General features: G+C 41.3%; 1 protein-coding gene across 5 annotated transcripts in view; it reads left to right on the top strand.

Moving 5' to 3' along the window:
- LOC307017664 (receptor-type tyrosine-protein phosphatase N2-like) overlaps positions 1-3406 on the top strand; it is a 244955-nt gene extending 241549 nt beyond the window's left edge. For all 5 annotated transcript variants that reach the window (XM_079647346.1, XM_079647345.1, XM_079647344.1 and 2 more), the window contains one exon: positions 805-3406. In XM_079647346.1, coding sequence (XP_079503472.1) covers positions 805-876 — 72 coding nt within the window. In that variant the 3' untranslated portion in view covers positions 877-3406. The remainder of the gene's footprint in view (positions 1-804) is intronic.
- The last annotated feature ends 21842 nt before the right edge of the window (positions 3407-25248 follow it).

The following is a 25248-nucleotide window of genomic DNA, read 5'->3' as shown; positions in this document are numbered from 1 at the left end:
AGTCTGTATCAGATCCGTTGCAGCCCCGTTTTTAGAGATTTGGGTACGGAGGGAAAGAGAGAGGGTTGTGTTTTCTGACACTTGGTGAGTTCCCTGACACACCGGGGGGGGACACATATTCATTTATACAAGACGTACAAAAGTGCATTTTGCATGATAGGTCCCCTTTAACAAAAGAAACCCCAGCTCATATATCAGTGGCCAATAACAGGATTAGGAAAGACTGCATGTTGTGGATCCTGAAGCTTCATTTCAACAGAAGGAACTTGAGAGTTTTATGGAGTTCCTTTGTCTCCAACCAGTTACAATCCCTTTTGTCTTGATTCCATGGCCTTATGGACTATTGCCTCCTCTCTCTTTCCCGTTGCATTTGGATTAATGAAAAACAAACTCTAGTTAGGTGGACATTTTGTAAACACTGATATGAAACCAGTTCAACAGCAACGGCCTGGATGCATGACCACTTCCTGTTGGCCGTACGGTCACATCCGCAATGACTATAATCACTTTTCCTTGTTAGCACTTGTCTCTAAAACCATTTGTACAGAAACTATAACCGAGCCTTGGAGAAGTTGAAGCAGATGGTTTGAGACTGAGATTGTTTAGCAGCTCAAAGATCACCTGGAGACAAAAGAGTGAGAGACTTCAGTGAGAAATAGGAACACGGAGGAAAGGTGGTATTCCTGTGGGATTGCTCTCCAGCCAAAGCTTTTTGCTAAAGGGCTCTTTGGCAGTGAAATCAAACCTGCGAGTTGTATACCCACAGTCCTTTTCACTTTCCTCTCTTTCCTCTCTTTCCTGCAGGACCAGTTTGAGTTTGCGTTGACGGCCGTCGCCGAGGAGGTGAACGCCATCTTGAAAGCTCTCCCTCAGTAGGAAGAAGCAGATGGAACTCCTCTTCTTCCTCACCTAGAGGACTTTCCCAAGATGTCCTCTTCCCATCGCCTCAACTTCCTTTTTCCAAACACCTTATCTTCCTTTGCTTTCCTTCTCAACATTCCTCCTTTCCTTTCTGCCTTTTTTTAATTATAAATGTCTCCTTATGTTTCCTAGTTTTCTCCTCTCGTCTCCTACCTTGTTACCTCATCCTCGCCTCCTTTCCTTTTCCCATCCCAGTTTTCCCAATCTCCTTTAGTCCTTTGGTCAAATTACTTCCTTGTTTCCTCCCTTTTCTCCTTTCCCTTCTGTGTCCTCCTTTCCTACCCTAACTTTCTTAACTTCCCTTCTCGTCTCCTAACCTTTTACCTCATCCTCGCCTCCTTTCCTTTCCCCATCCCAATTTTCCCAATCTCCTTTAGTCCTTTGGTCAAATGACTTCCTTGTTTCCTTCCTATATCCTCAACTTTTCTCCCAATGTGTCCTCCTTTCCTACCCTAACTTTCCTAACTTCCCTTCTCGTCTCCTAACCTTTTACCTCCTCTTCTTTCCAACTCATCCTCCCCTCCTTTCCTTTTTCCTATCCCAGTTTTTCCAATCTTCTTTAGTCTTTGTTTCCTCCTAACATCCCCAACTTTTCTCCTTACCTTTCTATTCTTTTTCCCAATGTCTCTTCCTTTCCTTACCCTAACTTTCCTCATTTCCTCCTCTTGTCTCCTCTCCTTTGACCTCCCCCCCTCTCTTCCTGCATCCCAGTAAACATCGTGAATCCTTTGAATCCTGAAAATAGACCTTCCTTCTGTTGTAATGATCCAAACAGCCTGTTTTTCCAAAGTGACATCGAGACACGTTTTCATCGATGGATTGAAATGTTCCTGTGGTGTATTCATCATAGTTTTATTTGTTTTGCTTTTGTTTGTATCACAGAATCGTATTTGTGTTTTTAGAGCTATGCTTTCTGATATGTTCAAAGTCAAAGTGAAACTCATCTGTGATTTTAGATCAGATTTCTGTTTCTTAACGGCGATGAAAAACTGCCAGTTGGGTGTTTCCAAAGTTTGTGACTCCATCTTCAATCGTCCTTTTATTGTGAGGAAGATCTCGCTCCTGGATGTGAGCTGGGATAACAGATTATTCTTTAATGTTTCATTCTCATTATCCAACCTGAATCGGCTTGTCACTGAAGTCACACTCATGTCTGCCTTAATGAAAAACACGTTTAGCCACGGGGAAACTCGGCTAGTTGGTAACGCTTGATTTTAAAATGGCTTTAATCCTTCATCTCAAAGCTTTGTCGAACCAGAAAAACACGCATTGTTTGGTTATCTTTGGGCAGGAAGTGACTTTCTTGGCAGTGATCTTATGTGCTAAAGAATACATAAATGAACACTGGGAAGAGGCCATTTTAAAAGCAAGTGTTTCTGAGCAGTCTTTCAAGGTTAAATCAAATAGTCTTGCTTCTGAATAGCAGTTCTTCTATGTAGCATTAATGGATGATTTGTAAATGTTTAGTAGCTATAACTTGTTTTTCTGTGACACTCATCAGCTTGTTTCCCCCAAAACAACTTGCTGTAACATCCATTATCTTAAGATACACAAAACAGCTTTAAGTTGGTTTAAAATCAACTTAATTTCAATACTTTCAATTAATTGTATGAGCAGTTTTAATGTTCCTTTACCAGGGGCGGACTGGCCATCGGGATGGGCCGGTACAGAAGTGGGCTGGTCGGACGATGTGGGCCCCCCCCCCCCCCCCCCCCGTTCACAATTTACTAGCGGTAATGACTCGGCGGTACCGAAGTGGGCCGGTCGAGAGTCCAGGGCTGATTTGTAGTCCCAGTCCGCCCCGTTCCTTTACCCCAAAGTCTCCCTGTCCAGTCTTATTTTAATCACTGATAATATGACTTACACTTTAGTGCATGGTTATTCATCAGCAGACGGGTGTGCTGTAGTTTCCCGAGGCCTCAAGGAGATATCAGCAAACAAACAAATGGTGAGTGTGTATTGCACCCAGAGGCTCCGAGGATCTTTGAGCAGATGATGGTTAAAGGGAGTTGAGAAGTTGCTGCAGTGTGGATGTGATGTAACACTGCAGCAAGCTGGTGTCATGTTGTTGGAATCGGATCCATTTTTCATCACACATTTGAAAACATGCTGCAGGAAATGTTCTCTAAGAGCTTGTTTGATGTAGAAGAGTATCTTAATGCTTCTGCCTTTTGAAAGATACCATAACGTAACTCGTACAAATGTGGAAATACGTGAAACTGCTTGGAAGAATTTAAATGATCTGATTCTAACAGACATTTTTAAAGAGTCAAATGTTTTTTCTTGCTCAAAAGGTTGTTTTCCCCACGCTTCTCTGTCTCTCACTCTCTCCATCAAGTATCAATAGATGGCTGGTCTGTTGCATTAACACTCTGTACATAAACCAACAAAAAAGAAAAAAAAACAGAAGATATTTTGTTCTATTGGTGTAAACAAATTGTGAATAAAGTCTAATTGTCGACGCAGTATCGTGATGCAATCCTGATTAGTGAGTTGTGTCGTTTTTCTTACATGAAACTTGTGCTTAGGATGTAATTGTACACAATCATTCGCACCATCTGTGAGCCCGGGGAAACAGCTGTTCTGGTTTATAAGCACCGAACACCCGGCTGCATTTTAAATCCCTCCGACGTCAGGTGATAGAAAACACCATCCTGCAGCTCCTATTTGAACATATCCATAATATTTAATCCAAACTCATGTGGTGGAAGTTTTCAGGAACTCCTTCAATAGTTTACAATAAGTGCAAATAACCATGAAGTAAAGATAGCAAGAATCCTGCAAGGACATTTAAAAGCATTTCGAAGTGATACGAACAGAATTAGCTTTTGAAATCAGTACAAATTCATTCAATCAATTTTATTTATTACATGAAATCTTACAAGGTACAACTTCAGCAAAATGAAATATCCTAGTCACGTACAAATTGGTCGCTTTTTACCTGCAAGAGTTTTCTACTCTGTGAGATCAAAACGTGTCGCTCAGACAACCAAAGTTTTAAATTGGAAGAAATAAATCACTCTATTTCCCCCATTCACAATATCTCTTGTGAAAAGTAATATTCAATATAGGCTCTATATACCAACACACATGTGCTATGAGCTCTGCTTGTCTTCGACCAGTTCAAATCTATTATTGCTTTTATTTCTCCTCAACATATATATAAGTTCAATCAGGAGAGACGTGATGTATGGAATACATGTTTATTATCGGGTCACGTTATATAAATGAAACATAATGATGACAGATTATAACAAGTGAATGAAATGGTGTTTGGCGATTAGGCCCAGGTTTTGTAGGATGTCATTCGGGAAGGGAAAGACCCGTTTCCGATGAACCCCCCCGGGTCTAGACACTGGTGGTGGTGATGAGTGGTTAGGTCCGGTTGGAAGGGAGAAGGTTCAGCTTGGCCCTGAGTTGGAAGCAGGAGGCGAAGGGGTGGAGGAGGGTTGCGCGTTGACACCTGGAAGACAGCTGATGGAAAAGGGGAGAGCATAAATAGAGGGATTAACAGGTGCGATGATTAGGCTTGTGAATGGAGGGAAGTGATAGGTTAGCTGAGGAGTGGCGCTCCCTATCATTTAGTGAAGGGAGCGAGTATTGCCATGACGTGCAATACGAAGTGATAGGTCTTCCTGCCTGAACTTGCGCTGAGCTTCATGACAAAAATAATGAAAACAAGCTGTTCTCGCTTGTCATAAGTAAAACAAATCTACGAATAGAGCAAGTGAACATTTGCTTGTTAAGATTTGATATTTAGATAAATCTGATCTTCTGATCTGGGAAAAGGTATTTTGAACTATATTTGACCAGAATCAGGAGATGCTGTGTTAAAGGTCCCATGTCATGCTTCTCTGGTTATTACCCGTCCCCTTGTGTGTTATGAGGGTTTCTCTGCATGTAAACGGTCTGCAGAGTCACAAACCCTCAAAGTACACCCTGTAGCGAGTAAAACTCTAACACAGAGAAGACCTGTCTATGCTGCCCCAGAACGCCTCGTTGGACATTTCTCTTTTTCCATTGTTTGCTTCCTGGAACCAAAATGGACCAATCCACGGAGCTCCTCACACACCAGGACCTTTAGCGTAAATATTCAACTAACAGGGAGTCCCATTGACTTGCATAGAGCTCCCTGGTTGGTAACAGACGAGTTGGGATGGTGGAGAAATGCTCTCTGCAGACCCATTCTCACAGCGTTACAAACCTTTTTCTTTCTCAATATCAAGCCACACTTATTGTTTTTACTTCGGCTGTGAGTGTTTGTGTGTGCTCAGGATGAGTTTCGCGCTGTATCGCCGACCCGGAAACCACACCAGTAAGCCAGCTCACTGAGCAGCGAGCCTCGCAACGTCCCGACCAATCAGAGCACACTGGGCTCACAGGGAGGGGGGGGGGGCGGAGCTTCAACACGCCGTTTAGGACAGAGAGTGAATACACATACTATACAGAGACGCTGTATGAGAAACCGATGTGAGTTTGGAACATTGAACAATGTAAATCTATTCTAGTAGACCTCAACAATGGAAATATGATCAGTTGAATTGGCCATGACATGGGACCTTTAAGAAATAAGCCACAAATGCTCAAAAGTGTTTGATGTTAGTTGGTGACTTTCAATAAAAATGTAAAAAGAAAACGTTTCATCTGAGAAACAACTGAAAATAAGGTGTTTTTAAGAGTCTAAAAACAAGACCCTTTGTCGCACTGCCTTGTTCCTTCTTAAGTTATCAGGTCTTATATCAAGTGTTAAGACATTCTGACTAATTAGACGAATACACCTGGTAAGAGGCCATAAAGCCCTTTATCCAACGCCTTCACATTGGCACTAATAGATGCTCTGGTTGTATCGCAATAAACCCAAAGATCTCAAAGGTTTCCAGTCTTTTTCTTTAGATATCCAGAAATACCCTCAGCCTCTGTATAAGATGCACATTTGACTCCACATCTGTTTGACTACCTAGCTGCAGTACTTAAAGAGTATATAGTACTGTTTTGGTAGAAGATGTGTCTCAACAAGTCCTTACTTTGTATTGCAGTGGTGTAATAAGCCACTGATGTTGAAGAAGAAACAATCCCACATGTAGAGACACAGATTTGAATAAAATGACATATTCAGAAATAATCAAATGTATGTCTTGTACTCACTTTGACACGTAGGCATATTTGAAAATGCACAAAGGGGACAGGTTTTAAAAAGCCCTGAGAGGTTATGAAACTCACTCAACCAAAAAATGACTTTGAGAACGTTTAATTAATACAAGTTTAAAGGAAAATAAAACATGATTGCCTCAAGTTGTTATACCCCCCCCCCAAGACAGCAGTATTACACACAGTACTTTACTTTACATCTAAACAAGTTGCTCGAACATGCAGTTATAATTTCATTGTGGCTCTAAGTCCCCACACTGTTTCAGAGAGAAATGCTGTTAGATGTTCTCCCGCAGGCTAATGAGGTTCCCTGAAAGTCAGCAGTCGTGTTATTTTGTAAAAAGCATGGAGTGGCTTTTTCGCCGTGTCACTGTCGGGCTGCTAATGGGCCATTATTATTCTTGTAACGATAAGAAAAAGCTGATTGCAGTTTACAGATGGACGCAGGAGTTTTGTTCTGAAACGAGACGTCTGCGGTTTTAGTTTGTCGAGAGACACTGTGACTCATCATCTCTGAAATGTCAGCGTTTCACTGAGAATGGTTTCAGCTTGTCAAAAGAGTCTGAGTTTTCTCTGAATATTTACCTGAGGGTTTTCCCCCAAGACCTCCGTGAGTCTGATTCCCTCACCCTGTTCCAGTCCCGTCTCAAAACCCACCTCTTCAACTCTGCTTATCCTTAAACCCGCCCCTCCCCCCTCTGAACCAACATCCTGCTTCTCTGTTTTTTTTTTTTTTTTTTTTTTTTTTTTTTGTGTTTTTGTTCTTGTTTTGTTTGTCGACCTGACTCATAATGTAAAGCGTCTTTGGGTCTAGAAAAGCGCTATATAAATCCCATTTATTATTATTATTATTACTGAACACATGAATAAAACACACAGCTTCCTGTTGCTGAGTACCTGGGCAAAATGGCCCCCTACACACATGGATGTGTTAATCATATTTAACCAGGTAGTCATACACTGTGTGCACAACATGTTTTTGCAATTATGATTTATTTCTAACGTAACCCGTAACCTTGAACAGTCCACTTGAACTCTTAGCCTCACAAACGTGGAGGAAATCATCAAAAAAACATTGACAATGATTTGTTTTTTGAGCACATCTTGTTTTGCTTATCTTGGCTTTTAATGATTTGTTATAATAGTTGTAAAATGGTAATGCAAAGTATTAATTTTGGAGGGAATTCAAACTGTATAGATATTAAATATTGGCCATTAATGTTGCTTTTGTGCCCATTTGTACGGAAACATTTGTTTGCCAACTTTTTTTGGACTGTGTACCCGTGGACACGCTGGTTTTCTTTGGAAATAAAATGATATTGACAGCTCAAAACGTTATTGTGAAAGGAGATTACACGCGTCCAAAGTAGATTTCCCAGTTTAGCCAATCCCTTGAGTGGCAAAAGTCACCTCAGAGGTCACCATTTTCCAGTTGGTGAGTCTGTGCAGATGTGGATGTTTGAATGTCTCTATCGTGTGCTATGTAGTGTTTGATCTTCTGTGGAACATGCAGGAGGGAGTCCAGAATGTCCTTATGGGTTTAATAAAGTGTATTTACATTACACATCATTACATATCATTTAGCTGACACTTGTATCCAAATCGACTAATAATAAGTGAAAAAATCCAACTCCGAACAACAAGGAAGGTTCAGATATATTCACTTCAGACGATGGTAACTTAACTCAACAAGCGCATGTTCGTGTTTTTGTTTTTTTCCAGCAATAGCTTAATTGCCAAGGAACAGTACCATCATGTATCATATAATATCCTATCCATTGTATGGTATGTTACATTATAATTGTAAAAGAATATAAATAATTTTCAAGAGTTTTGTGGGAAATAAGTAAATCGAGTCCATCGGAAAAAATGACTTCCTGTTTCTCTAAAGATTAGGAATCGTGGAAATTCATATAACATCGAATGCAACCAATCCTAAAGAGAACGGGGTATTTTCCAGCAGACTTGAATCAAACGTTTCTGCTTCCTCTGTATAAACTGATGACTGTGACAATCAAAAGGTTGTTCCAGTGGTGTGAGCGCGTCCTAACGAAGGTGAGCGAGGGCCCTTTGAATGATTTCAACCCAATTTCCAAGTGATATTTACAACCCAATTACCATCGCACAGCGCTCAGGTGTAATGGCACGGCACTCTGCGGGATTTCAACCATTATCACTTCAACTGGCAAAACAGACCTGAAGGAAATTATTATTAAAATGGAGAAAAAAAATAATTTCTTTCATTTAAATCAACCCCTCAGATCTTTTCTCATTACCGCCTCGTCCAATCTGATTACTAATGGCCACGGCTGTGACTCCCAGACTTTGTGAGGGACACTTCTGGCATTTAGTCGGTGTAACGCGTGCGGTGACCCCAATATCGCCCTCCGTCACTCATCATTAGCACGTTTATAAGCACGCGTCCAATGGCGGCTCTCGTGGGGAATTTCAACCATTTGCATAGAAAAATTGCTTTCCCCCGCGCGACGAGGAAAGACTGTTTTGCATAATTACGAATGATGTGACGTGAACACGTTGGAGAGTTATGAGGAGAAAGGGACTGTGATGGATGTGATGTGTGTCCGTGGACTTTAACGGGAGAAGCTGATTTGGTTTCATGATTTGTTTCAACGTGGAGACTTATTTTATTACGATAATCCAGATTAAAATCTAACGTTACAGGGAGAAAATCCACCGGTTCCCACCGCACCTTGGCCATTCAAAAATAAAAAGCACTTACATACGTAGAAATGTTTCGTCTATTTAAAGCCAATGCAGAAGTACATACAATGGTGATGCTTGGGAAATGCAGCATTTTTGCTTTTTTTTAGTATCTTTATGGTTGTTTGCACTTATTAAAACCCCTTCTGATAAAAGCATCTCCTAAATTAAATTAAAAATATAATGCATTTGTTAAAAGTCTAATTTAAAGTTTGTTCTCCATTCATTGTCTTTGTTTTCCTTTTGTTAAAAAAGTATTAATAATATGTCTTGTATTCTTTCTATAACCACTCTTGCAATACAGTATCGTGAGTATTATATAGTGAAACAATAGGCACCGTTACAATATATAATATAAGGGTTATTTTTGATGTTATAATTGTAGCTTACTTTAATGACACTAATGTGGTTAATGTAGTCAATTAATAAACAATTCATTGTTTTTGTTTTCCTTTTGTTATAAATGTATTAATAATATGTATGATTTCAATAACCGCACACTAAACGTGTTTGTTTATAAAAGTGGTGAGGCGTGTGGCGCAGTGGGTTGTGCGTTGGTGTTGGGATCAGGGGAGCACAGGTTCAAACCCCACTGCAGTCAGCATGTCGTTGTGTCCCTGAGACACTTCACCCCAAATTGCTCCTGTGGGGATTGTCCACAGTGTTGAGTATGTAACTCGCTTTGGATTAAAGCGTGTAACAAGTGACATGTAAAAAATAATAGTTTACTTTAGCATTCAAGTTGAGTCATGAGTCCAATACCCCTCTCCTTTTGTCTCTGGATTGGTTTGAGATACTCTTGAGAAAAATATTAAGCAGCTTGAACCAATGAACAAATGGGAGCTGGTTATAAACTGTAGTTTTGAGGCAGAAGCTGCATGGTGCTCAGGTCTAGTGATCGCAGCATCGACAGAAACCAGTCTTAGAAGAAAACCTCCAGGACTGTTTGAGTCAAATGTAAATGTGATGCTTGCTTTGGATCCTGTTTGGAGTAATGAGGCGGCTCCGGAGCAGCAGCCTAAAACTCCGGTACATATATTATAGAGCAGCTTGAAACGAGTGCAGTCGTCCTAATCAGTGTTCATGAGAGGAATCTGTGTTCAGCATTCACAGGTCCAGACTTTCCTCTTTCCTACAGCGCACAGTTAATAACCTTTTAGTTATTATGCGCCAACAATTTGGAACAAACTGCTTAAAAATTGCTTATTATGCCTGTTTTTAAATGCCTTTGTAATAATGTATTTATGCTGTATTTGTTTCTAAATGTCTTTTGCTTTTAATCTGTAAAGCACTTTGAATCGCCACGTGTTGAAAAGTGATATATAAATAAAATAAAATTGCCTTGCCTTGCCTTGCCTTGCCTTGCCTTGCCTTGCCTTGCCTTGCCTTGCCTTGTCTTGTCTTGCCTTGCCTTGCCTTGCCTTGCCTTGCCTTGTCTTGCCTTGCCTTGCCTTGCCTTGTCTTGTCTTGCCTTGCCTTGCCTTGCCTTGCCTTGCCTTGCCTTGCCTTGTCTTGCCTTGCCTTGCCTTGCCTTGCCTTGCCTTGTCTCGCCTCGCCTCGCCTCGCCTTGCCTTGCTTTGCCTTGCCTTGTCTTGCCTTGCCTTGCCTTGCCTTGCCTCGCCTCGCCTTGCCTCGCCTCGCCTCGCCTCGCCTAGCTTGCCTTGCCTCGCCTTGCCTTGTCTTGCCTTGCCTTGCCTCGCCTTGCCTTGCCTTGTCTTGCCTTGCCTTGCCTTGCCTTGCCTTGCCTCGCCTTGCCTTGCCTCGCCTTGCCTTGCCTTGCCTTGCCTTGCCTTGCCTTGCCTTGCCTTACAGTTAGGACTGGTTTTAAACTCCCTTTTTACCATCCTCACATGGACCCTTCATTTTATGGAATTGTAATGATTGTATTCTAACTGTATTTGTGTCATTCTGTTATTTACCCTTTCATTGGTATTTTCACATTTATCTTGTCATTTTATATTCTCAGATATGTTTGTTGATTTTACATTGTCATTCGTGTTTGTTGGTTTGTGAAGCCCTCTGAGACAAATGTGATTTGTGATATTGGACTAATACATTTTAATTGAATTGAATTGAAATTGAAAGTGCTGCCACAGCGCTGACAGACAGCAGCTCTTCCTGGGATTAAGAATATGAAATATGGTAATAAAATACAGAAACTGAAATGATATGAAGATAATTGACAAGTAAGATCTCTCTGGAGTAAAACTCTCAAACCACATCACTTTTGTTTATGTAATTGTTATTGAATAGACTCATTGTGTTAATCAAAGATCCTCAGCCATGAGAATGGGATCCCTTCAAATCTAACTCTTTGCAAAAAAAAGGAAAGATTCTTGCTACATTTTGACTTCTGCAGCTTCTTTGCCAGCTTTTGAAATCATAGGTTACTAGATGGGTGGGATTTAAGTTATCCTTAAGGCTTTCAACATTTCCAGCAGCTCTCAATCTAGCTGCTCGAAGCTTCTTATCTAAGAGATGACTCTCCAAAGATTGTTCAACCACTAGTTTTATTTCCTTCTATATGTTCCTGGATCATGCATTGAAAAAAGTCCTATATGCTGGAGGATGGGGTAAAATCAGGTGTTTCAAGCATATGAACCAAATACCCCAAAACTCAAAGGAAAGTATGTTAAGCTTAATATGAAACTTGATTAAAGATAGGCAAACATTGACAGGTCAACACACTGATATAAAGAGGACATAGTATGCTCATTTGTTCAGCTGTATATCAGTATGTAGTGTCTCTACTTTAAAGAGTCCTCTCCTGCTGATGTTCAGGTGTATATCAGTATGTAGTGTCTCTACTTTAAAGAGTCCTCTCCTGCTGATGTTCAGGTGTATATCAGTATGTAGTGTCTCTACTTTAAAGAGTCCTCTCCTGCTGATGTTCAGGTATATATCAGTGTGTAGTGTCTCTACTTTAAAGAGTCCTCTCCTGCTGATGTTCAGGTGTATATCAGTATGTAGTGTCTCTACTTTAAAGAGTCCTCTCCTGCTGATGTTCAGGTGTATATCAGTATGTAGTGTCTCTACTTTAAAGAGTCCTCTCCTGCTGATGTTCAGGTGTATATCAGTATGTAGTGTCTCTACTTTAAAGAGTCCTCTCCTGCTGATGTTCAGGTGTATATCAGTATGTAGTGTCTCTATTTTAAAGAGTCCTCTCCTGCTGATGTTCAGGTGTATATCAGTATGTAGTGTCTCTACTTTAAAGAGTTCTCTCCTGCTGATGTTCAGGTGTATATCAGTATGTAGTGTCTCTACTTTAAAGAGTCCTCTCCTGCTGATTTTCAGGTGTATATCAGTATTTAGTGTCTCTACTTTAAAGAGTCCTCTCCTGCTGATGTTCAGGTGTATATCAGTATGTAGTGTCTCTACTTTAAAGAGTCCTCTCCTGCTGATGTTCAGGTGTATATCAGTATGTAGTGTCTCTACTTTAAAGAGTCCTCTCCTGCTGATGTTCAGGTGTATATCAGTATGTAGTGTCTCTACTTTAAAGAGTCCTCTCCTGCTGATGTTCAGGTGTATATCAGTAGGTAGTGTCTCTACTTTAAAGAGTTCTCTCCTGCTGATGTTCAGGTGTATATCAGTATGTAGTGTCTCTACTTTAAAGAGTCCTCTCCTGCTGATGTTCAGGTGGATATCAGTATGTAGTGTCTCTACTTTAAAGAGTCCTCTCCTGCTGATGTTCAGGTGTATATCAGTATGTAGTGTCTCTACTTTAAAGAGTCCTCTCCTGCTGATGTCCAGGTGTATATCAGTATGTAGTGTCTCTACTTTAAAGAGTCCTCTCCTGCTGATGTTCAGGTGTATATCAGTATGTAGTGTCTCTACTTTAAAGAGTTCTCTCCTGCTGATGTTCAGGTGTATATCAGTATGTAGTGTCTCTACTTTAAAGAGTCCTCTCCTGCTGATTTTCAGGTGTATATCAGTATTTAGTGTCTCTACTTTAAAGAGTCCTCTCCTGCTGATGTTCAGGTGTATATCAGTATGTAGTGTCTCTACTTTAAAGAGTGCTCTCCTGCTGATGTTCAGGTGTATATCAGTATGTAGTGTCTCTACTTTAAAGAGTCCTGTCCTGATGATGTTCAGGTGTATATCAGTATGTAGTGTATCTACTTTAAAGAGTCCTCTCCTGCTGATGTTCAGGTGTATATCAGTATGTAGTGTCTCTACTTTAAAGAGTCCTCTCCTGCTGATGTGCAGGTGTATATCAGTATGTAGTGTCTCTACTTTAAAGAGTCCTCTCCTGCTGATGTTCAGGTGTATATCAGTATGTAGTGTCTCTACTTTAAAGAGTCCTCTCCTGCTGATGTTCAGGTGTATATCAGTATGTAGTGTCTCTACTTTAAAGAGTCCTCTCCTGCTGATGTGCAGGTGTATATCAGTATATAGTGTCTCTACTTTAAAGAGTCCTCTCCAGCTGATGCTCAGGTGTATATCAGTATGTAGTGTCTCTACTTTAAAGAGTCCTCTCCTGCTGATGTTCAGGTGTATATCAGTATGTAGTGTCTCTACTTTAAAGAGTCCTCTCCTGCTGATGTTCAGGTGTATATCAGTATGTAGTGTCTCTACTTTAAAGAGTCCTCTCCTGCTGATGTTCAGGTGTATATCAGTATGTAGTGTCTCTACTTTAAAGAGTCCTCTCCTGCTGATGTTCAGGTGTATATCAGTATGTAGTGTCTCTACATGTCTCCATGTTTTAATGTTCAAAAAGCTCTTTATTGTTCTCATACTGCCTGTGCTGCAGCACCTTTTTTCACCCTCTGTCTGAAACCAGAGCCCAGTCTGCTCTGATTGGTTAGCTGGCCGGCTCTGTTGTTAGTAGTCAACCGCTTAGAGATCTCCGCCCCTTAGCCTATCACGTAGAATGTGTTGGAGCGCGAGCCAAAGGAGAGCAAGTGTCTGGAAGTAAAGAAAGGAGTCCAGTGGAGGTGATTCAGGCACTTCGAGGAAAGTAACTGTGATCAGAAGTCACTCGCTCTGACTCATTCCCCCTCAGATAAAATCCAGGGCAGTTTAAATATTGCGAGTGTGAAGGCGTTTGATATCGACCTCCTCAATTCATCGACCGTCTCAAATCTATTGTCGCTTGGCTTGCCAAATACCAGCCCCCCTGTTTGCTAAAGCTCTGAGCTCAGAGTCCAGAACTTTCCATCGATGCCACTTTTTTCTCGGCCAACTTCCTCGTCTATCTGTCGCTCCGCTGGAGGAGAGCCGAGCCGAGGAGGAGATAACGGAGGCAGACAGAGGAACCACACACACAACAAGCAGCTGCGTGTTCAGACCGATGTGTTCCAGAGCTATTAGAGGCTGTCACAGTTGGCTTGTCATAGGTCTGCCACACACACACACACACACACACACACACACACACACACACACACACACACACACACACACACACACACACACACATACACACACACACACACACACACACACACACACACACACACACACAGATAAACACACACAAGCATCCTGCACAATCCTAATTGTCACCAGTGTACACACACTAGCTGACATACTCCCCACTGTCGCAATCATGCACAGACACACACTCGCTTCCTTCCTCTGTGTGTCTTTGTAACACACACACACACACACACACACACACACACACACACACACACACACACACACACACACACACAGACACACACACACACACACACACACACACACAGAGAGAAACACACACACACACACAAACACACACACACACACACACACACACACACAAAGACATGTGTCTGGCTGCCTTCTCTGGGAATCAAAGAGTGCGGCAGCAGGTAGTTTCGACGTGCAGACTTGAGCAATTTTCAAAGATAAGAGTTGCGACTGAGTGGCTCCTCTGCCATCTGGGTTGTGTGTGTGTGTGTGTGTGTGTGTGTGTGTGTGTGTGTGTGTGTGTGTGTGTGTGTGTGTGTGTGTGTGTGTGTGTGTGTGTGTGTGTGTGTGTGTGTGTGTGCGTGCGTGCGTGCGTGCGTGCGTGCGTGCGTGCGTGCGTGCGTGCGTGCGTGCGTGCGTGCGTGCGTGCGTGTGTGTGGGAGACAGAGAACAAGCACTTCTATCTCTGCAAATGTCACCCAACGTCACGCAGGAGGACACCTGTGGCCAGGTGCGCTGCATAAAGGGTTTTTGTAAGCAGAAAGAATGAAGCACAACTTTTCATTCTGAACATATTGAAGACAAAGTGTTTATCTCTGCAGCTGGGGTGCACACATTGTGAAGGAGTGTTATTTGGCAAATAATAAATAGCCCAAACAATAAGTGTTATTTACAAATGTAAGTCCCTCTTGCAACTGTACACTGCTCTAATATTGTTCCATTGGAGAATTCGTCTCAGTAGAGACATCAAAGACACTTTAAATTGAATTGGACTTTCAATCTTGGACCTGTCTTTACACGTGTCACATGTCCAGAGTCTCACATCCAGTTGATCCATGGATGTAGAAAGAGAAGTGGGTATTGCGATGGGGGCAGGACCTTATTCATTCCTGTGATGGAAATATATCTGCACTTTCCTTGTTGTTCAGAGTATGATTCTTTATGGCTTTTGCACTTACAGTAAGTTGCTTTGAATAAAAGAGTCAGGTATATGTACTGTAATGAAAGTTTGAGAGTGGCACAAAAAGCAAAAACCGCCTGACTTCTGAGAACAGAAAAACCCAGATCTCCTCTGGACATAGAGCATGCGTCCTTGCGTTTTCCTTAACGGCCCGTCCACACGGCAGCGTGCGTTGCTTCAACGGAGACGCTTCCCATTCACTTTGAATGGGGTGACGTCACGCTTTGCCGAACTGCATTGTGGTTCCGTTGCTTCGCTTTGCCTCCGTTGCTCGCTTCGAAAGTTGAGAAACGTGCAACTTTTCAAGCGTCGACGGAAGCGCCAGCCAATCAAATCATATGCCAGTACAAGCTCTAGCCAATCAAACCGCGTGCTTGTGTGTCCAGGGCGGGAGATTAATGTGATTGGTTGATGAGCGCACGCCAGACACGCCCTACGGCAAGCTTCAACTCACGCTGCCGTGTGGACGTACCGTAAGCCCCGGGAAAATACATCTGGATTCGACTTTTTGTGAACTTTACAATTTTTAGACATGAGTCAATGTGCTCAATGATGTCACGTGACTGACACTGCAGTTGTAATACTGTTTATTTACCGTTTCCTGTGGGCTTGAGTTGATTTGACTGACTTGCTAACATTGGGCAGTTTCCACCATTGTTGCATCATACTATACCTGCACAGTCTGCACGCTTTAAGCCTCTGGGTGCATTATCAAGCAGTAGATTTTCTTTGCCTTTTTATTTGTATTCAGCTCACATGACAAGGAACTGAAATCTGTACCTCGCATGGGATCACTGTAAACCTGAGCATCTGCATGTAGATCTGTTGGAGGAAAGTGGAGGTGATGTGAGCCGTCCTCTTCCATTTCCATCCCGCCATCAGAAGAGGCTTTGATGAGACAGGTGGCGGCTCTTTGATGCACACTGAACCAGCGTGCGTGCGTGTGTGTGTGTGTGTGTGTGTGTGTGTGTGTGTGTGTGTGTGTGTGTGTGTGTGTGTGTGTGTGTGTGTGTGTGTGTGTGTGTGTGTGTGTGTGTGTGTGTGTGTGTGTGTGTGTGTGTGTGTGTGTGTGTGTGTGTGTGTGTGTGGTGAAGGAAAGATTGTCTGCATCACCTCAGTGCACGGACAACACGGAGGTAATGATGCTCATTTCACACAGTGCACTTCACACTAGAGGTGAGGCTGAACGTCTTATCTTGCAAAGAGTGCAGCGATGGAATTGACTTCTCAAGGTTACCGTCAATGCGAGCGCTTCTCTTTGTCTCCGTCAATATTCCTGTGATTCTGAAGTAATAAGGTAAGAGAAAAGTGTAGGGAACTATTTTTGATTTTCTGGTAGAAGCATTTTTTATGTGGAGATACATCACAGCTCAGATAATTAACCGACCTAATAGGATAATCACTTCAAAACCTATTTTGGGTTTGTTCCTCGACATGCTTGAGTGCTGAGTTTAACTGTCAAAAAGTGGGTTCACATAATTTCAGATCTATTTTATAATTGCAAACTGTTTTTGATTAACTTTTTTTTGGCATCTGGGGAAGAGGTTTTACATTTTCAGTTTTTGCATTTACAAACAGAATGTTGATTTGTGTTCTGTAGAAAATAAGATCAGCTTTTGTACACCACTTTTATAATAGTTGAAGCAGCAACGCAATCTCCAGAAGTAAAACGCTGATGTTGGGCTACAGCACGATCATTTGACTTCACCGCTAAGCTAAAGGTGGCTAATGTTGGGTTATAAAGGAACTACAGCACGGTCACATGACTTCACCTCACCACCGCTAAGCTAAAGGTGGCCAATGTTGGGCTATAAAGGAACTACAGCACGGTCACATGACTTCACCTCACCACCGCTAAGCTAAAGGTGGCTAATGTTGGGCTATAAAGGAACTACAGCACGGTCACATGACTTCACGTCACCACCGCTAAGCTAAAGGTGGCTAATGTTGGGCTATAAAGGAACTACAGCACGGTCACATGACTTCACCTCACCACCGCTAAGCTAAAGGTGGCTAATGTTGGGCTATAAAGGAACTACAGCACGGTCACATGACTTCACGTCACCACCTCTAAGCTAAAGGTGGCTAATGTTGGGCTATAAAGGAACTACAGCACGGTCACATGACTTCACGTCACCACCGCTAAGCTAAAGGTGGCTAATGTTGGGCTATAAAGGAACTACAACACGGTCACATGACTTCACGTCACCACCGCTAAGCTAAAGGTGGCTAATGTTGGGCTATAAAGGAACTACAGCACGGTCACATGACTTCACGTCACCACCGCTAAGCTAAAGGTGGCTAATGTTGGGCTATAAAGGAACTACAGCACGGTCACATGACTTCACGTCACCACCGCTAAGCTAAAGGCGGCTAATTTTTGGCATGAGGACGTTTAGTCGTCTCATTTAGAAACTTGTTAGCAACAGCCATTTTTTTTTATTCACCAGTTGGGTATTTCCTGATGTATTATATTTCATAGAATAAGATGTGGAAAACTATTCAGCCTATGTTAACCTTACCTTATTTCAGGAAAACCATTTCTGACCATTGACTTCCCCACAAGAGGGATCCATATTGTAAGCCTTTTACAAACCTGCTTTAGCAATACTATACTAAACCATATTCCTTCCATTAATTTGAACAAGTGACAAAATGACTGGTGAGAGAGAATGATGGAAACAGAGGGAGTGATAGAAAGTGATGGAGTCAGAGTGACAGACAGAGATGAGAGTCCAGTAATCAGCATTTCAGATTCGCTCCTTCACAAGAAAACCAACCATCCATAATGCATCACATGTCTCCTAGCAACAGCCCGAGATCCTAGCAACAGGATCTTAGCAACAGCAACAAACTGCCGCCTCCTCGTGTTGCGGCCAATGAGCGAGCAGCGTGGCAGACGAGCGGCAGCCAATCAGGGGGAGGTAAGAGAGTGAAGTGGGTGTTTTTTCCTCGCACAGCTGATTGGGCACACACACGCACACACACACACAAATGACATGCAGATACAAACTGCAGTCAGGACAAACACACACACTAGCAGGTGACACACACACTCAGTTTCCTGGATACTGTGCGATTGTTTTATTTTTGCCCCACACACTGTATTCATTGTGATAACTAACTATGTTGCAAGTATGATGAGATACAGTCAATATATGCTTTACAAATTAAGTAGTTTTGGTTTTTCAAGCACTTTGTGTAGCCTTTTCTGTATGAAAATTACTATTAAGATAATGTTTGATTGATTAATTCAGTCATGCAAATGGATTCCCCAATTCATGTTTCTGAGACCTATAATGTCATCAAGAATAATTTAAAACATTGCACAGATTTAATTAGAACTAGGTACAAATTATTTTTAATTTAAAACAGTTTAATGTGAATTATCCAGAATAAAATGGTCAAACCATTTTGTAGAAAGAAGGCCGAAACCCTTAGACATCTCAAACAATAAGATACAAATTAATAAAATTGTCTAATCTAGTAAACACGTTCATTTCAACTATATACTGTAAGTCTGTGATTACACAACACATTTTTCAAATCATGTTATTTTGTTCATGGCAAGGTTTTTATAAAAACATTACAGGTAAAAACGAGTGATGTTTATTATATAAGAAGTTACATTTGTGTTGTGTTTTTTTACTATAAATCACAGATAATATTACATATCACAACATCATGGTGTAAGGAATGATTAAAGTGTTTTTATTGGATGTGTTTTTTCTGCACATTTCTGATATTGCCATGATATTCTTCATACTTTCATAGATTTCAATTATCAGTTTGATTTGAATACAGATGTAAATTAAAACTAATATTGGCTGCCTGCAAGCAAAAGACACAAAACGTTGAAAAATACAGAGATTGTGAGTATTCTTTATTACGCTTTCGTACTATTAATGCCAGAGTATTTGAGATTTTATTTTATTTTATCAAGGAAACAGATTGCTATCAAACAAGATAGTCAAATCATTTTTTCCCCTCAGATTTAAAAGTCAGTTTCCTCCACAAGTATTGTATGTCTCTTTTTAAAAGGCTTCTGTTCCCTCTCTGTTGTCTCCAGCTAATATCAGCCCTCCTCTCTGAAGAGACTCTATGCACCCTAGGGCATCAAAAAAAAAAAGAAGCTTCATCTTTAACTTTAAATGAGCTGTTATGGCGTCTGGGGCCCTTTTTTCCAAAATCCAATATGGCCTCGCTTCCTGCAGACACACGGGGGGTTTTCAATTCCCGAGGCCAAAGGTGTGAGTATTATCTGGAGATTCATTCCCAGGGCTTAAATGGAAGAATAAAAAAAAAGTGAGGCTCAACTTACCTGCCTCGACGCAGCTCATTCTCCATTCAGTCTCAGGCAATCTTCAGAGCAAGAGAGGGGGAGGAAGATGAGGAGGAGGAAGATGAAAAAGGGTGTCGTTGAGTATAGATGGTTTCCCCGTTGTCCCTATGTTTCCTCTTAGTGTTTGGGAAATATGAACATATGGATACAAAATGGAGAAACAGATGATGCAGCAGACGTGTTCTCAGATGGTTTTTGTTGATGTTTGCTTGAATCTTGATTGTCGTTTGAATCCAAATAGAAGTTAAGCCAAAGCAGAAGTGTCTTAAAGAGGACACATTTTGCTGAGGTTCATGTGAATATCAGTATGTAGTGTCTCTACTTTAAAGAGTCCTCTCCTGCTGTTTGATATATCAGTATGTACTGTCTCTACTTTAAAGAGTCCTCTCCTGCTGATAGATATATCAGTATGTAGTGTCTCTACTTTAAAGAGTCCTCTCCTGCGGATGTTCAGGTGTTTATCAGTATGTAGTGTCTCTACTTTAAAGAGTCCTCTCCTGCTGATTTTCAGGTGTATATCAGTATGTAGTGTCTCTACTTTAAAGAGTCCTCTCCTGCTGATGTTCAGGTGTATATCAGTATGTAGTGTCTCTACTTTAAAGAGTCCTCTCCTGCTGATGTTCAGGTGTATATCAGTATGTAGTGTCTCTACTTTAAAGAGTCCTCTCCTGCTGATGTTCAGGTGTATATCAGTATGTAGTGTCTCTACTTTAAAGAGTCCTCTCCTGCTGATGTTCAGGTGTATATCAGTATGTAGAGTCTCTACTTTAAAGAGTCCTCTCCTGCTGATGTTCAGGTGTATATCAGTATGTAGTGTCTCTACTTTAAAGAGTCCTCTCCTCCTGATGTACAGCTGTCATTTCACTGCGTATAGACAAGGAAGTCATTAGCTGTAGTCCGTGTCAATAATAATTTGAGTAATTGATCAATTGCTACTGTTTTTCATGAAGAATAATTATAAAGAAATCAGTTAATCGGTTTCTCAAATGCGAGGATCTGTTGCCTTTTCTAAGCTAAACAAATACAGAATCTAATGTAAAATAAATATTTGACGAATGGATTACAAATGAACATCTAAATGTGTTGCTGTTCTGCTTAGCAAATATTTTATCTAGTCACTCTTTAAATCAGTTCCTTTTCATCAAGTTGAGCTCTACTTTCACGTCTACTTTTATAATGATATGTTTTGCATGCATGTATGCTTGCCGCTGTGTGTGTGGGCGGACAGGAAGGAAAGCATGACACTTAATAAGGTGAAGATCAGAAATCAGCGGTCCCTCGGCAGGTGATCTCCCGCAGTGCATCTGTGGAAAAATACCCTGACTTTCTGCATTAATATACGGCTGAGTGAATCACCCTCGGTACTTTTAAAAAGTGATTAAAGGAAACTTTCTGTTGACATGACACGCAATCATCCAGGATCATGTTTTGACTTTTCGATATATCATTTTAAAACCTTTTCTCTAACCAAGGTGAAGCGAATCTGAATTGCAAATGGCCTGCGGGTCTCCGATGGCTGCCATGCCATTTCAGAGTGATTCTGTGTTGTGTGGTTCTCCGAGGGGGAGGGAGGTGAGAGGTAGGACGGAGTAATGAAAGGCTGTCAGAGCCACAGGATGACAAGGTGAAGCAAAACACATTTCTATGAGAGAACAGGCAGTGCATATCTCCACCTGTTTTATAAAATACATTTGTTTCTGTGTTGGTGAAATGTAAGTGGATGGGGAAAACACATTATATTGGATGAGACAAAATCACCAAATCGTGTAAGTACAGGAAGGTTAGGGTTGGGGTTACAGTTTTCATTTTGGATTCATACTTGAATCAATTTAAAGATGTTGAAATGTACTGGAAAAGCACTAATCACTCTGAAAGGAAAATAAAATGGACATACGATGAATTCCAGTTACATAAGGGTAAGAACATTGATATAAAAGTGTTAAAAGTCTGGAGTCATTTGTTTATTTGTGTACATATATCTCCCTGTTTTATAAAATATAATTGTTTCTGTGTCGGCATAAGTGGATGGATAAAACACGTTGAAGAAAGCCAATAAAAAGAGTGTCTCTTTGCACACGGCAGCCAGTGTGCGAAATAGACACCCTGATTAACACCTGAGCCTCACTGAAAGCCTCAACAGCAAAATATGAGGGGGGTTTCAAATTATAATATTTATTTGTCACTTGCAATGGTCATTAAAATGTTTTTAAGCTGACTATGTCCAGTATTCATAATTCAAAACATTTATTCGCAAATACTTTCTATTTTGGCTGGAAAAAGCATTTCCTCGCATAGAATCGAAAACAGACGGCTCTTTAACGGTTGCGTATTCATTCATTCATATGTACGTCAGAATATATAACTATTTGACGGCACCCCTGAAGACGCCAGACGGCGCCCCGGTTGATAAACGCTGCTGTAGACTAGTCTTGGCTTCCATCCATGAAATAATGTAGGACTACTGCATATTGAGAAATGTCCGACCGGTATATTGCGCAATAAACGGGAGATGGGGACCCCCACCCGATTATTGACGGGTATTTCGCACCCCGATGGCAGCTATTCGGCGATCTACACCCACCCCCCCAAAAAAAACGAAACATCGTCACTTCATGCCATAAAGCAACACGTCTACGCTCAAAAGGGAGATTCACGACGGTCCAGAGGCGCGCAACAAAGTTATGTTTTCTCACTGTTTGTATAATTCAAATGAAATGGTCCAATATGCAGAATTCTTCTAAGATTAGCTAACGCAGCTAATTTAGCCAAGTTTAATGCTACTTGGAAACTTTGCCATAGGTGGTATTACCACCTACAGCAGGCGTGTCAAACTCAATTTCATCGCGGGCCACATTCAAGGTTGCACTCAAAGGGCCGGTTGTAACTATATAAATATATAATATATAAAATAATGTATTACATTACATCATTGCCTCTGAATTAGATTATTATCGGATAGGATATTAACTTAGTAATTAACTACTTCTGAAAGCAAAAGTCCAGGGCAAATCATTGCAAATCTCTTCAGTGCGCATGTCACAAAATGAGATGCATTGTGGGACATGTAGTTTATGGGCAACCTGCTTCTGTAAAGTGGCATGTAACCGTATAATAAATGTATTATATTCTTTGCAAGCTCTTGCGGGGCCACATAAAATGAAGTTGCGGCCCGGATTTGGCCCCCGGGCCTTGAGTTTGAGACCCCTGACCAACAGCCATTCAGACCATTACCACATGCAGCCTTTAAGACCATAAACTAATTAGGAAATTCGATGCTGAGTTTATAAATGAAGTGGGAAGTAGGGTCTGTTTCTCGTAGACTTCTATAGAATCTGGCTTTTTTGTTTGTTTAAGGAACGTCTGCATTATCTCAACTTTTGAAACACTGACACATCTTCTTTCTGTAGCTCACACTATACGCCTTTTATTTTGAAAGAACCTACAACTTTTACTCCAACATGACGGCAGGAAACAAATCCCCCTGAAGGAGAATGAGGACATGGCAGGAGAAGAAGGATGTCTGGTTTCCCTGACACTGAATAATCGGTATCAACTGAAAAGATGGATTTGAAAAAAAAAAACTGTTGGTGTCCATTTTTTCCAGAAACAATACAGTCCACATAATTTCAACGGTTGCATCACTCCTCCTGTTTCAACCAAATCCAGTGTGGGTGGCAAGGGCTAGGAATCGAATAATTTATGTATTTATATTGTTATACGCTGACATGTTGTCAAAAGAAGTGTTGCTTGGTGCCTGGATATATACCGGAATGTAGAGTCTCTTCCTGTCTCTCTCTCAAAATGTCCTCAGTTTCTCTTTCACAACAAAAATCTTCCACTTTCTCCAAATCAATTCTCCTCTCAACTCTGAATACTCTCAGGTTCGATGTCTCACACCTCTGTCTCCTTATTGCTGTCTTTCCTTCGCTGTCTGTCTCTTAATTTATCCTTTCACTCCAATCTTTATTCAGTTCACTTTTGATTCAATTTGCTTTATTGCCATGGATGTTGGACAAGCAGAAATGAAATACAAACTCTGCAACATAACTTCAATAAATGTCTCCATCTTTCTCCCTTGTGTCATTTTCTGCTGCCTTCCCCTCTCACACTCTTGTCCTTCCACACACACACACACACACACACACACACACACACACACACACACACACACACACACACACACACACACACACACACACACACACACACACACACACACACACACATACACACACACACACACACACACACACACACACACACACACACACACACACACACACACACACACACAACCTCCCTGCTTTTTTTCTCCATCACTGCTCAGATTAATCAGCAGCTCCCTGCCAGTGTCTGACAGTTTTCCCCTAGTTGGCCAGCCTCCAAATCAGACAGTGTTAGACCGGCTAACTGTGTGTGTGTGTGTGTGTGTGTGTGTGTGTGTGTGTGTGTGTGTGTGTGTGTGTGTGTGTGTGTGTGTGTGTGTGTGTGTGTGTGTGTGTGTGTGTGTGTGTGCGTGTGCTTGTGCGTGTGCGCGTGCATGTGCGTGCGTGTCTGTGTGTGTGTGTGTGTGTGTGCGCGTGTGCGTGTGTGCGTGTGTGTGTGTGGGTGTGTGTGTGTGAACATTCATCCGTCTGTCAGCTTTATCCAAACTGGCAACAAGATGTCACTGCAGTTCTTTTGTATTTACAAGTTGGCTTGAAATGAGTTGTGCCAGTTTTAGTTTTGCATTACAATTATATGAAATATATCCAATGCGATCTGTCTCACCACCTGTCTGTCCGGTAGCAGTGACTCAGCCTTTTATTGGAGAAACACTTTAATTCATCCCAGAGGGAATCTGTGTCTACCTCTGAGTCTCTCTAATAGTGCACGGCCATTTCTTGCATGTTGACACAGATAGATCAAGGCAAACACACAGCAGGTACCATGTGTGTACCAGGAGAGGAAACATATGCAACACACACTTACAGGTGTTACTTCATATCTTCTAATGGGAACATAGCACCTGTACACTCATATATTAATCAGAATCTGGTTTGATGTTGTGTTTATATATTTTTTTAATGTTGTTTTAATTAATTGTACCCTTTAGAGCAGTGGTTCTCAACTGGTCAGGCCTCGGGACCCACTTTTTCCTTAGTCAATAGATCGTGATCCGAAATTTTGAACCGCTCAAATCTATTCAACAAAAAATCCTGCAGTAATATATATACGCTTTTCAGCATACAATATTAATTAAAGTGAAGCACAGTGCATATATCCCTTCACAGAACTAAAGTATGCTTTAAATAAGGTTTAATGAGATGATGGAACCAAAGCTGAATTATATAAAAAGGCACACATGCTGAAAACCCAACCCCAGCAGGGGGGTCTGGGGGGATTTTCCCCCAGGAGATATTTTGGAAATACTAACATATAAACTACGCATTCTGGTACACTCTGAGAAGAAAATAAATACATCCATTACTACCCGACATATTAATAATATTTTATGCCATTAATTGTTTTTCACTTTGTTCTGACGGCTTGCTGCTCCACA

The sequence above is a fragment of the Notothenia rossii genome, assembly GCF_949606895.1.
Source record: "Notothenia rossii genome assembly, chromosome: 9".
Lineage (NCBI taxonomy): Eukaryota > Metazoa > Chordata > Actinopteri > Perciformes > Nototheniidae > Notothenia > Notothenia rossii.
Note: the sequence above shows the minus strand (reverse complement) of the source record. Positions and strands in the feature narration are given on the sequence as shown.